The sequence below is a fragment of the Telopea speciosissima genome, chromosome 5 (assembly GCF_018873765.1).
Source record: "Telopea speciosissima isolate NSW1024214 ecotype Mountain lineage chromosome 5, Tspe_v1, whole genome shotgun sequence".
Classification (NCBI taxonomy): domain Eukaryota; kingdom Viridiplantae; phylum Streptophyta; class Magnoliopsida; order Proteales; family Proteaceae; genus Telopea; species Telopea speciosissima.
This window is the reverse complement of record NC_057920.1, coordinates 2,654,756-2,668,424: the sequence shown is the minus strand read 5'-3', so window position 1 is coordinate 2,668,424 and position 13,669 is coordinate 2,654,756. Positions and strand designations below refer to the sequence as shown.

Genomic DNA, 13,669 nt, shown 5'->3' with positions numbered 1-13,669 from the left:
ATTGGGTCTATTTTCGTCTTCTTTGCAATGACTCCATTTGGACTGTTCCCGACATTTTTTATGCCTCCTACGTCTAGAGAAAGATCTTGAAGCTAAGCCCTCTTGTTTATGGAGTTACCATATCCATATTCGATGATGTTGCCTCCACTAGATTCTAGCTAGATAATTGGCACCCAAAAGGAGTTCTTCTTCACTCATTGGTGATAGAGTCATTTAAAGCTCTGGATTTGGCAGGATGGACATGATCTCAAATACCATTCAGTACGTCGGATGGCCTCCCCCCCCCCCTCCTCTTCATTATTGACTACCATCTGGAATGCTCTTTCGAGTATCCCCAGAAGGGCGAGTGGTAGTGGTGACGTCATCATTTGGTCTGCTTCTTCGACGGGTCTCTTCAGTGCCAAGTCAGCTTGATATCTCATTAGGGCTCGTGGTTCGGTTAAAGCTAAGAGCAATTTGGTCTGGTTTAAGTGACATATCCCCCTCCGTAGTTTCACAGTTTGGACAGTGTTTTCCCAATGCCTCCCTACTCAGACATTCCTTCTTCAGAGACAGATGCTGGTCTCTCCTCTTAGCTAACTTTGTTGGAATGCATCTGAAGATGTGGATCATCTCTTTTTTGTCTGCCCGTTCTCCTCCTTGCTTTTGAACGGTCTTATAGCTAAATGTTGGCCCCGTATAAGAAGGATTCTACGCTTTGAGAGAGAATGAATCTGGGTGGACATGTCCTTCGCTGGTAAGTCTTGTTGTAACTCAGTGGTAAGCTCGCATTCGGTGCTACCATTTACCAGATCTCGTTTGAGCGTAACTGATGTTGATCAAAGCATGAATAAGAGAAGAGTCAGGAATTATTGTTCACGTGGTACTGCTCACGTGAACAGTGTCACAGCCCATATTGCTTTGATGGGAATCCTTCAAGAAGACCCCAAGTTGAAGACTAAAACGTTGTTCACGACCCACGTCACTGTTCATGTGAACAGTGTCAGCCAAAAATTGTCTTGTTTGGGATTGATTTTTAGAAGATCTTGTGGGCCCATCAAGTGAAGAAAGATTCTATCCTAATGCTGCCATAGTTTAGTTTCTATTTTTCAGTTTACCTTAGGTAGTTTCTAATTTGGTTATCTTCTCATGTTTAGATGGCTAAGTTATAAAGCCTTTAGTAGTTTCTAATTTCATTCAGTTTCTATTTCCATTAGTAACTATGTTCATTAGTTTCTATTTTCCAAACAGGTGCTAAGTTTTACTTTCTATTTTTGTAGCCTAGCCTCAGTCTATATAAAGGCAGCTATTGTAATTGATAGACACAGATTTAATGAATGAAGTTTTGAGGCATTCTTGCACTCAATTATGGGAGTAAAACCCCTATTCAACAGTTGGGATAGCTGTGGGTGAGAGACCCAGGGCTGAGATAGCCCATCCCCCTACCCCCTTCTTCTTCTATGTTCTCTTCTCCTCCCTTCCCTATTCGATATAGACTGTTGTGTTGTTTCTGTGACTGCAATAAACTACTGTGAAGATACCCTTTGAAGACCAAATTCAATTCCCAATCATCTTCAAGGTTTGTTGTTGTTGCACAGCATTAATAGATCCTTATCGTGTTGATTCTGGCTGCAATCGATCTCTCACTGGTTTCTCAGTGGTTTGAGATCGACTTCTGCATTAGTAACCTCATAATATGGACCTTTAAGTCCACATCCCTTCATCAGATATGGAATTCTATTCTCCTTGATGTCAAGTCCAAGCTTGTTGCCGCTACTGCTCAACGTGCTGACAACACCCCTAGGAATAGATTGATTATTAAATATTAATGTTTGGGGTCTTTCCCCATCTCTTTTTAGTCCCTTGCCTTTCCCCTTGTAAAGGCAGGGTCTTGTAAGTTGTACTACTAGTTCTCCTTCCCCCTTCTTTAGGGGTCCCTTGTACTTTTCTTCTTTGGTAATGAATTATTTTATTCACCAAAAAAAAAAAAATGTGCAACTACTTTGTGAACTGCTATCCTTGCTGCAAAATCTGTTTATTGATGGTTCAAAATCTGATTGGAGAAGTTGGACTGTTGGACGTAAAGAAAAGGATGGGGTACTTATTGTTAAGTCCATATTCAGCATGTTGACAGTTCCGAGTAGCCATACAAGATGATCTGGAAGTGGAATGTACCAAGTAAAGTCCATTTTATTCCAGTGAACTGTAGAATATAGGCTAGGCTACTGAAGGCTTGGGCATAATAAAACAGGGCTATATTTTCTTGGAAGGTTGGTAATGGAGAAACTTGTAAAGGCCCATTGTTGCCTTCTGTGCCATATGTAAACCTCATATTATGGATGGGGGAAAAAAAACTGACCAATTCAATAATGTTGGCCGACTTGTGGGTTCCTCAAATAGATGGAACATGCATTACAAAGGCAGTGTTTGGTATGCATTCTTGGAATGCATTCCAAGTCGATTTTGCATTCTCGAATGATAAAAATAGTTGTTTTTATTGTCCGAGAATGCGAAATCGACCTAGAAACTCATTACAAGAATGCATACCAAACACAGCCTAAGTATCTCTGTAACTCTGTTTCATAAAACCTCTGTTCAATCTATCCAACAGATAGAACTCAGTTTGATGAACAATTGTGATTGAACTAAGTCCACCAAGAATGGCAAATTGACTATTAGGTCATCCAGAATTATTCTGTTGAATATGCAAGAGTCCAATTCACTTCAGTCAAGATTTGCATGAACATGGCTACAGAAACTTCATGTGGTACCTCAATCCAATTGAGCTTTAGCGTTTAGGGATAGGGTCGATGGGGACTCACCAAAAATTATAGGATGATACTCCGATGTTTTGGAGAACATCAGCGGGTTTACTGCTTGAGCGTGATCAGGATTTATGAGAGACACAAAAAAAAAAAAAAAAAAAAAAACTGTTAATAATCTTGCTCTAAGGATAAATGCCAGATTTGTACCAATCGCCACAGGTGAATAATCAGATTTGACTCCACTTCCGCTCGGGTTTATGATGCAGGATCAAGCAGAGAAGCATGGTTTTGAGAAACATTTGATGGACTGATGATGAGTCGCAGTGCAGGATTAAAGCAACTACTAATATAGAACGTACATATTAAACAAGATGCAGGTGCTTTTCAGATCTTCTCCCATCCACTAAAAAAATACTAAATAAGAGTGCAAATAATTATATGTTGCTTATAGTCACCAAGAACTCGTAGTATGCCATTGCCAGCTCATGAACTGACAAAAAATGCTTGTGAATTCTTCTTTTTTATTTTGTTTCGCAAGGATAAATCATTATCAAAGTATTAATCGCCAAAAAAGAAGACTATAAAAGAAACAGAAGTCGAACTGAGACGCACTGTGTTGTTGAATAGCACAACGGCGAGGCCAGTGAAGAGACCAACGACACAGGCTGTAAGAATCGCCAAATTTTCTTGGGGAATGACTTCTTTTACCACCGACGCAATTCTTCTGGGCAGAATCATTTGGAGTGTCCTGGCAACCAGTTGAGGTTTCTGGCCCCTCACCTCATCGTCTCCATCATTGTCGTCGTGCGTTGGTTTGTTGCCTTCAACCGTTTCGGGCAGGCACGCCAGATGATGATGACGGAAATCCACAACTGCTTTTGTACGGCAATATGGAAAATTATGAAAGAGACTATGATCTAAAAACCTGATCATAAGCAAAGAAGGGTAAGTTTGCCGCTGTTTGTTAGGGGATGACGATTCCAAACGGAAAGAATCCAAAGCCGTAGAAGCGCGCGAACAACTAGGTAGGCTGAAAATTGGGCACTTAACGATGGAACAGCAGCAGCACACGGCTACACTCATGCTGGCATTACACAGCCGTTCTTAGATTTTAAAGGGAGGGTAAGACCTGCTGGGTGAAGAGCACGCAACAGGGAACCAATAATAACAGAACAAATCAACAAATACATCAAAGGAAGGAGGAGGTGATCGGCTAGTAACGAGCAGCAAACAGTGCAGTCTGCTGTGTTTGAAAGTCGGAAATATGGTAGAAAATGGATAAGGGGTGTCAGAATTGTAGGAGATAAAAATTCGTTGTCGCCTCTATCCACCAAAAGATAACCAGCACATTCTCTCCCCTCTATTTTCGATTATACACTCTTATTCCGTATTTTTATCTGCTCCATTTTCTGGCCGTTCCTATTCCTCAAGTTCCTCTAATAGAGGAGGTGGACTTGGATTTTTTTCCTCTAAGGTTCCCTCATCATACGGCTCATGCGGTTCTCCTTAGGGATGCTCGACACGTGTCAAAGCTGCATCCAACAGTTGGCTTCATTTGCAGATAACCAGGGACTCCCTCTATCCTCTGTCCAGTCTTTCCTTGAAACCACTCTCTTCTCTCTCCTCTCTCCACTCTATCCTCAAAACCAGTCCTGTCTCTCTCCTCTCTCCTCTCTCCACGCTCCCAATGAAATAGCAAAGTGCGCAGACGTCTCCTCCCTCACGTCTCCTCTCTCTATACTATTTCCAAAGAAAAAATGAAGAGCCTTGGAGAAACTCCGGTGTTCACCTCTGCAAACTCCGACGGTTTGCGACGAAGGCGTTGCAACCTTCATTCTCGGCCCTCCATAAACCGATCTTCACTCTTTCAGTTCTCCACTCCGACGAAGGCGTTGTAACCTCGTGAGCCAAGCGTCTACAACCGTTCACTCTCAGCCCTCCATAAACCTCCCAAGAAAGGATCAACCCCCGACGTTATAGCCCTTACCTCTCCTTAATCTCTATTTTATTCTTGTCGTTTCAATTACAGGGTGTTTCTTCTCCACCGCAACTGGTGGGCTAAGAAGCTACGAGCACCCTAAGAACAAAATCATTGTCGTTCCTGCCGCCGACGAGGAGATATGGGGAGCCAAATACATGGTACTGTAACAATTAACTTGTAGATTTAGGATGATTTTTTTTTTTTGGGGGGGGGGGGGGGCCATGTTTCCATCCCCTGCTTTGTGTATAACTCAAATGGAAGGCCCAACAGTTATTGCAGCCATGAAGTAGAGAGTCTTCTCTTCTCATTTGCTCCTCACAACCTGCTTCTTTATCCATTGGAAAGTGACTTTCTCGCAAGGTTGTGATTGCAAACTGCAGAGAGGGCTCTGGTTGCTGTTTAGGATTGTAAATATGGAGGAGTAACAACTCTTTTCTCTATAATGAAATGGGTATATAGTGTGTATTGATCACTTGATCTGTGTTCTTATCTTAGGGTTCTTGCTTGTTGCTTTCATTTATGTAAATTTCATGGTTTGCATTAGCTTTTTTTAGTAGCATTTGTAATAAAGAAAGTCTTTACCTGCTCCTGATGGAACCTACAAAGCGCCCTGTTTTAGCTGCTAATCTCATTTATTTTAAGGTTCTAATATCCAACAAGCATTTGAGAATACTCTTTAACAATTAATTAAAGAAGCTTTAGCTTCAGATTACCCATTACTAAGGCAAGAGATTGGGATAATCTTCTCTTTAAAGCAACAAAGAGGAGAAAACAGCCTACTTAAATAAGAAAATGGTCGAGAGTGAAGGTTGCAATGCCTTCGTCACAAACCGCCGGAGTTTGCAGAGGTGACCACCGGAGTTTCTCCAAGGCTAGACGTGAGGGAGGAGACGTCTGCACACTTTGCTGTTTCATTGGGAACATGGAGAGAGGAGAGAGGAGAGAGACAAGGCTGGTTTTGAGGATAGAGTGGAGAGAGAAGAGAGTGGTTTTGAGGAAAGAGTGGAGAGAGGAGAGAGAGAGAGTCCTTGGTTGTCTGCAAATGAAGCCAACCGTTGGATGCAACTTTGACACGTGTCGAGCATCCTTAAGGAGAACCTCACGAACCGTATGGTGAGGGAACCTTAGAGGAAAAAAATCCGGGTGGACCTCACCTAGGCAGTGTCTTCGGGCAAGGGTGGTCATTTCCGCCCCCTCTATTAGAGGAACTTGGGGAAGTGGACCTGCCCAAGAAATGGAGCAGATAAAGATCCCTTATCCCCTCTAGCTGACAGTGTTAGCGAAAAATTATCTCCTCTAGTTCCCAACCCGGCCCAATTCCCCTAGGATCATTATCTGCTCCATTTCCCCAAGTTCCTCTAATAGCGGGGATGGAATTGACCACCCAAACCCTATTAGAGGAACTTGGGGAAATGGGTCAGGTAGGAAATGGAGCAAATAAGTTCCCCAGTCCCTCTAATAAGAGGGGGTCATTGGGTCAACCCCACCCAGGCAGGGGTAGAGTGGTCATTGCGCCCCTTATTAGGGGGGACTAGAGAACTAAGTTGGGCAAGGAACTGGAGGGGTTAAAGATCTTAGCATGATGTTGATTATAGTTTGCAAAAGACTCTTTTACTCTTGCACTAAAACATCACCCTCCAAAAATACCCTTTTTCCTCTTTGTCGTCGTCTTCTTCTTCTTCTTCTTCTTCTTCTTCGTCCTCCTCCAACCTTTTTCCTGCAACTCTGCCCCCACCCCTGCTACTAGTCCCGCCTCCCTTCCCCGCCCTGAATCTTTATCCCCTCCAGTTCCCTGGCCAGCCCAGTTCCCCAATCCCCCTAACAGGGGGGGCGTAATGACCACACTGCTCGGGTGGGGTTCACCCCTCCTTATTAGAGGGACCGGGGAACTGGGCGGGGCAAGGAATTGGAGGAGATAATTTTCCTCCCCGCCCTCACCCTCTACTGCTTGTTCCACCATTATTAAACTCCAACTAAGTAGATACAAAGCTCATATCTCAATCAGAAATGTCATAAATCAAGCAACACATTATGTTTAAAAGGACAAGCAAGTCCTTGACAACAAAGCAAACTGTGAAGAGCCTATTGACCCAACAATTATAAGAGAGAAACAGATCTTGACGTTGTTGAATCAAGCAAGTCCTTCACAACAAAGCTAACCTTTGAGTGCTTGTTGCAGAGGGTTGGACCTCACCTAGCCAAGGCACAAGCTAGCTCTGGCCTCTGGGTACAAATGTTGTTCCAAACAAGCCCACGAAAAGGCATAACAACGCAAGTAGTCATCTCTAAATTTTAGAAGTTCAGATCAGTCAGATGATGAGTAAATCAAGCGAAATTTACTTTGGTATGTGATACAATGTTAAAAAATTCATATCTAAACAAGAGAAGCATAACTTAAGTAGATACATAGTCAACCAGGGAAGGAGAGAGAGAGGTACTTACGGAGATAGTAGGAGATGGAGAATAGACATACTGTTGCAATCCAGGGTTACATATATTTGTATTTCGAAGATACCGACCATACCAGACAATAGAATCATTTCCTTCCGTCCATCTAACGTCATATAGATTTATTCTTGGGGAAAATAATTCCTCTGCAATAAACGAATTGACCTACGACCTTATAAAACCATTAAAACTGTGGAGGGAAGGAAGGGCAGTAAGGCGTCTTCAAATGTGGTTCGATAGGGGGCGAGTGATGGCAGGGACGAGTTGCAGGGGAAGAAGATGAATAAGTAGGCTAGAGGTGGGCGATGGTAGGTAAAGAAGAAGAAGACGGGAGTATTGTAGGGAGGTGTTGAGCCATAGTGGGTGCTATGGCAGGGACAGGGCGGTGAAGAACAGAGATAGTGCGTAGGAGTGATGAGCAGGTCACCAATGAGTTCTAAGGCACCAAGCTTTGGTTGTTGTCCAACAAGATCGTCTCTTGAATTCCTTCATCCTCTTTCGACCAAACCTCGGACGAGAAGTGCTACTACAAACTCACTTTCCACTAGCGCTACAGTAACCTTGTCACATCCTATTACCTCAACTATGTCATGGAAGAAGGCAAAGTCGCCAAAGCCAAAAACCGGCAACAGAAGCTCCACACCAACAACAAGAGCGATAACTGGCACGACTACAATAATCGATGTGGAGTCAGTTGGGTGTTGAAGAAGAAGAATATTAAGGATAAGGAGAGCAAAGTAACTCTAACCGGGCTTCGCAACATCACAGATGGGCTCTGGTCAGCTTGCGAAAGAGAGAGGCTTATCGTATTTACCGATGGATGGTTGAAGAGATGGGTTTGGGTTTTGTAATGTAAGGGTAAAATGATAAAATTACATAACAACAACAAAAAACTCAACCTTATCCCAACTTAATGAGATCGGCTACATGGATCCAAACAAAACAAAGTAGGGAAAACTGAGGTTCAATAAAAAAAAAGAGGGATGAAGAATTGACAAATGAGATGTAGAAAATAAAAAGAAAAGTGAACGATGAAAGATAAAAAATACATAATAAAAGTAAGAGGAGAGAGGCACGACCCAGCAAGTTAGGAGAATCTCAGTTAAATAGGGTTTGCTATGTGGATCCTTGCCTTCCGATACACTCTATTCGAGATGATACTTGGTACAAGACGTAGATCATGCATGTCCTCCCTCACAACTTGTCCTATGGTCATTTTAGGCTTGCCCCTAACTCTCTTAGCTCCTTCAATCGGAATCATATCACTCCCCCTTATTGGGCTGTCTCTAGGCCTCTTTTAAACATGACCATACCACCTCAAACGACTCTTTCAGAGCAACTCCCAAGTCAACTCTAATACGACCATTTCTTATTTTATACTTCTTTGCTTTTTCCGCACATCCATCTTAACATCCTCATCTTTGCTATGCAAAAATTATCAATATGACACTTCTTAACTGCCTAACATTCTGCCCCATATATCATAGTCGGACTTACAATAGTCCTATAGAACTTTCCTTTAAGCTTTAAAGGAATACGTCGATTACATGGCACTCTGGATGCATCTCTCCACTTTAACCATCCCACTTTAATTCTTCGTGAGACATCATCTTCTATGTCACCTTCCATATTAATGGTTGATCACAAATATCTAAAATAGTCACTTTGTGGTATCTCTCTTTCCTCAATTCGCACCATGTCAGTATCCATCACAGTGTGACTAAAATTACACTTCAAATACTCCATCCATTCTACTAATCTTAAAGCCTATTGTTCCAAGGTTGATCTCCAAAGCTCTAGTTTAGCATTAATCCCTACTTTTGTCTCATCCACCAAAATGGTATCATCGGCGAAGAGCATACACCGCGGGACCTCATCTTGGATGCTCTTGGTTAGGTCATCCATGATGAGCTTAAATTGTCACACCCTACTTTGAGTAGCCCACCCTACTTTGAGTAGCCCAGGAATGGTATGAAGCGATGCAATCTTGCACCCAATCTAGCCAGAATCTCAATGCAGCACAATTACCAAGCACACACCACAGAGAAATAAAGCAGTGGAAAATTATAAGAACTATAAGTATATATACAAAAGGAATCCGGTAAGGACTGAGTGGTAACTTATATATATAAAGCGTTTGCTGTTAACCCCAAGTTCCCATATTTACAGTTATCCAAAAGTTAATATTTACATATTTGAAGTATCATGTACACAAAAAGAGTAATACCAAAAGAAACGGCCTAAACCATCAGGCCCGCCTATGAGAAGGCACACAGATCAGAGATGCAAGACCCATCATGTTCCTCGGGCTCTTGCTTTGTGAAGTCCTGGCCACCGTCACCCACATACGTGCACGCAGGTAGTTCATCACCTGCACAATCATCTTTAAGGAGTTTTTCACGAGTATGAGCTCCACTGAGCCCAATGAGAGGGGAACACACAACATACAAATGATGCATGTAATATTCAAGTATTGGAACTATTCATTTATATGATGCATGTGACATTCCCACTACAATTTATCAACCTAGCAAATAGACTAAATCACTAGGTTCAAGCTACAGTACTGACTCGGGAAGCGTCTTGGGTAATTTATTTTTATCGCAACCATATTCCCTCAGCCAATACCATAAGGAGCCCACCTCCACGCTTGACACCTTGTACCAAACCTTCGGGCAGACCCCGATAATCAGCACACCCGATCCTGGTAGTACCTCCCGACTCCAACCATCTAGTGCTTGATTACCCAACACCTAAACCCCTATTGGTAAGGGTTGCAGCTTGGGGTTTCCAACCTAACCATGTATTCTAAATGATGACATGATGTATCAAAGAGTGCAACGTGTTCCATATATACGTCCACTCAAGGACACATGGTCTCATTGGCATACACCAATGCATAAACCAAGTACAACAATTAATCACGATATAAGAATCCATATCCAATCGTTCATAACAGAACAATCCATAAGAAAACAACATTCTAAAGTAAATGAATCCAAAGTGTTATTACATGAATAATTCTAACAAGATGTAATTAACACACATGATGCATAGAACTAGTAACAGGTTAATAATTTCTAAAATATGAAATCAAAATTTATACCATTCATTGTGCATGCAATAAAAGTATATACAAATAGCATTCCAACATATAGAAAACAACCAAAACCCCAACTCACCTTAAGCTTGGAAAGAGTCAATTAAAGAGGAGAGTTCTCCAAGCATCAAGAGAGGAAGCCCAAAAGTATAAAGGCCCTAAAATATCATTACAGAGGGTTAGGGAAAGCTACACAAGGTCTGAATCCAAAACCAGCCTAAACTGAGCAAAAACACACTCAACAGTGAGAGCTAGATCCTCAAGCCCAACCAAAGCCAGACATCTGCCCCCCAAAACAGCTTAGGATTTTTGGGGGGTTTTCCATGTTCTAGCTCCCAAGAGTTGATCAATGGATCGTAATGAAGAGAGAGAAGATGAGAGCACCACAATGGGGTCATTTTAATACCATTGCATGCATGCTCAATTAATTAAAAACTATAATATAAGATCAATTAAATTTTAAGCTAAAATCTTAGCAATTAGCTTGAAATAACAGAATTTCAGCAACAGAAGAAAGAAGGAAGGGCTGCAGAGGTATGTATGCTTACCTCAATAGTCCAGAGGGGTTAATTAGCACCAATGCATGTATGATCAAGGGATCATACATGCAATTACAAATTTAAGTAAGAAATTAAATGAATTGAAGAGGAAATTGAAGAAATGAGTTGTAGCAACTCAAGAACACTAAAACAGAATTTGAATGGTGCTTGAAAGCAGAATTGAAAGTCATAAAGGAGATTTGAGGTTTACCTATTGAAGGATTGACATAGTTCTCGAAGGAAATTGGTAGGTACAACTCCAACAAGCAGATTTCCAAGCAATTCACTCCTAGATTCTTCTTCTAAAACTGATTCTAACCCGTAGGGTAACCCTTAGGGCATTGTTTATATATCTAAGCCCTTAGGGCATGTTTGGCTAAGATTAAAAAAAGAATGGGTTCTTGGAAAATGATTTTGGCCCAAAAGTGGATTCCGATACCAGAATCAAAATGTAAGGTCCCAGGTATTATTGGGATCGACATACAACACAAGGTTTAAATGAAATTAGAACATGTGGGGCCTGCAAGGTAAAATTGGATATCAGGCCGGCACGACTAGTCTATAGTGGCAGTTCGGCAAGCACGATCGATCGGCTCGGATTACAAATGATAAGAATTTGTCTTTAATAACTGGAGAAGATTTGTACCAAATGGTCAACATTTGAATTAGGCTCAATTTAAAGGTGGGTTTCACACAAATAGATAAGGGCTTAAGGCTAATCCCTAATATAACCCAATAGTAATTGAGAATTCCTTGCCTTGACTTCCTACAGATCTCACACTAGTCACCATTCCCTCATACATATCTTTAATTATATCCACATGTTAACTCCATACCCCTCTCTTCACTAAGACATGCCGGATTAAACCTCTAGGAACTCGATTATAGGCTTTTTTTCAGGCCATATGGAGGTTACACTAATAAAGGGAAATATGGCCATTTATGAATTTTTGGCTTGGCTTCTAGCAGTTTTTTGGTAAGCCCAACCATAGTTCAGCGGAGGTGCATGTAATTGTTCAAACAATGGGGGTTGCTTATAATTAGACCACACTACATGTAAATTACTCTAATATTTAGAGAAAATTACTTGGACACCCCTTGTACTATAGCTTAATTACTTAGTCTCCCTAATGTTTGAAACAATTACTTGAACCTCCCTATAGTTTACCATTTCCTTCAAGTCCTGTCCATTAGTTTGGTGATGATGTCATCGGTTAAATTTTTTATAATGCCTAAACTACCTTAAAGGATAGTGAAGTGACCCTTTTACCCTCTTCCTCATCCTCCTTCCTACAACCCAATTTCATATTCAAAACCTAATCGATTTTAGGAAAATAATCTCTTTTCTTAAACAAATTTCAAATCAAAATAGCCCAAAACCCTTAGTCGATTTCAGATTTAAAACCTAATAAATCTCTTTCATGGCTGATCCAAGTACAGAAAAAAAAATAAAAATTTGAGGCAGAGCGCCACCATACCCGACTGCTCTGCCACATCCTCCGGTTGCCCCATCCATTTCAGAATAGAAGTAGCAAATACGTACATGGGCAGTAGTAGAACAGAGAAAAGAAACAGAACAATCCATGATCTCTGCAAATAGATTCCCAACTTATGGAATTTCTTGGCTCCAAATGCCTGACCACATAGTGTCTCCAATGCACTAGCCATTCCTAACTAATAAATCCACAAAAAAACAAACAAAACCCAGAACAGAGATTGTTATGAACATTCACTTAAAACATTAAAAAGTGTAGCAGATTAGAGAAGATTAAGTACCAAGAGACCGTAATTGAAGCCAACAATGACATTATTGGTGATGGAGAGGGAAACGAGCTCGAGATCACCAATATGGCTAGTGAAAGCTTGGGTGATGACATTCATGGAGTAGGAGGAGACACGACTGAAGATGGCTGGACCAACGATCTGCCATAACAATTTTGATTCGATCCAAACCCTTTCCCTAAATCTTCCTCTTCTTTGTTGTCTCTTATTGATGGTATCTGCAACAAGGGAACATATTCTTTGAGCATGTTATGGTCAATTATGGGTTTGTGATGGAAATACTTTGCTTCCTTATTTAATTGTCCATTTTGACCTGGTGTCTTAATCTTCCCCCTCCCCCCTCCTCAACTTGAGAGAGAATGGAACCAAGCTGAAACGCCCAAATACCCTTGAATCTGGTTGTGAAAATCATTCATTTTCCCTTACTTCCTTATGCACCAACATATGGCAAATAGAGTCAGCCTTTAGAGATATGTCCTCTACCACTTGGGCAATGACAGCTTTACAGATCTTGGAACCAGCCTTCCGTTCACATGCTGAAGATAGTATGGCAGTTTGATTTTGTCCATTCTGAGATAATTGCTGCAATGGTGTACATCGATTGACCTTTACAAATGGACTGTTGGGTTCCACCGATTGAAAATTTTGACCTCTACAAATGGCCTAAGATTATTGCTGCATAAGTGAATTATTGCTGTGAGATGAACTGAGATTATTACTCCACCCCTACTCCCTCTAGGGTTCCACTGATTCGGAAAAAAAAATTCAGAGAAGAAGAAGAAGAAGAACAGAGAGGGCGAGAAACTGAGAATCCCTCCCGATGTACCCATCATGCGTTGATGGTGACAGTGGTGAGGTTTGGTCCTCCCTTTGCAGTTGAATTGTACTTGCAAAAAGGAGGGTAAGTTGGTCATTTAACTTATAAGTTTAAGTTAAATAACTCATAAGGGTAAAATAGATATTTCCATTTAAACACTAGCAGCAGACTAACACCGTCAAGTTTTGGGGGGTGTCAAGTAATTATTTCAAACGTTAGTAATTGTAAACAAAATGGCCATAGTACAGGGCTGTCCAA

General features: G+C 41.3%; 2 protein-coding genes across 5 annotated transcripts in view; both read right to left on the bottom strand.

The window, feature by feature from the left end:
- LOC122661555 (chloride channel protein CLC-e) overlaps positions 1-3,961 on the bottom strand; it is a 52,688-nt gene extending 48,727 nt beyond the window's left edge. For all 4 annotated transcript variants that reach the window (XM_043856979.1, XM_043856980.1, XM_043856981.1 and 1 more), the window contains exon 1: positions 3,357-3,961. In XM_043856979.1, coding sequence (XP_043712914.1) covers positions 3,357-3,827 — 471 coding nt within the window. In that variant the 5' untranslated portion in view covers positions 3,828-3,961. The remainder of the gene's footprint in view (positions 1-3,356) is intronic.
- Positions 3,962-9,421: 5,460 nt separating this feature from the next.
- Positions 9,422-13,424, bottom strand: LOC122661741 (protein DETOXIFICATION 27-like). Its single transcript, XM_043857242.1, has 4 exons — positions 13,421-13,424; positions 12,589-12,812; positions 12,283-12,486; positions 9,422-9,544 (listed from the first exon to the last, which is right to left on the bottom strand). Exons 1-4 carry the CDS (start codon positions 13,422-13,424, stop codon positions 9,422-9,424), a joined length of 555 nt encoding a protein of 184 aa, XP_043713177.1.
- Positions 13,425-13,669: the final 245 nt, after the last annotated feature.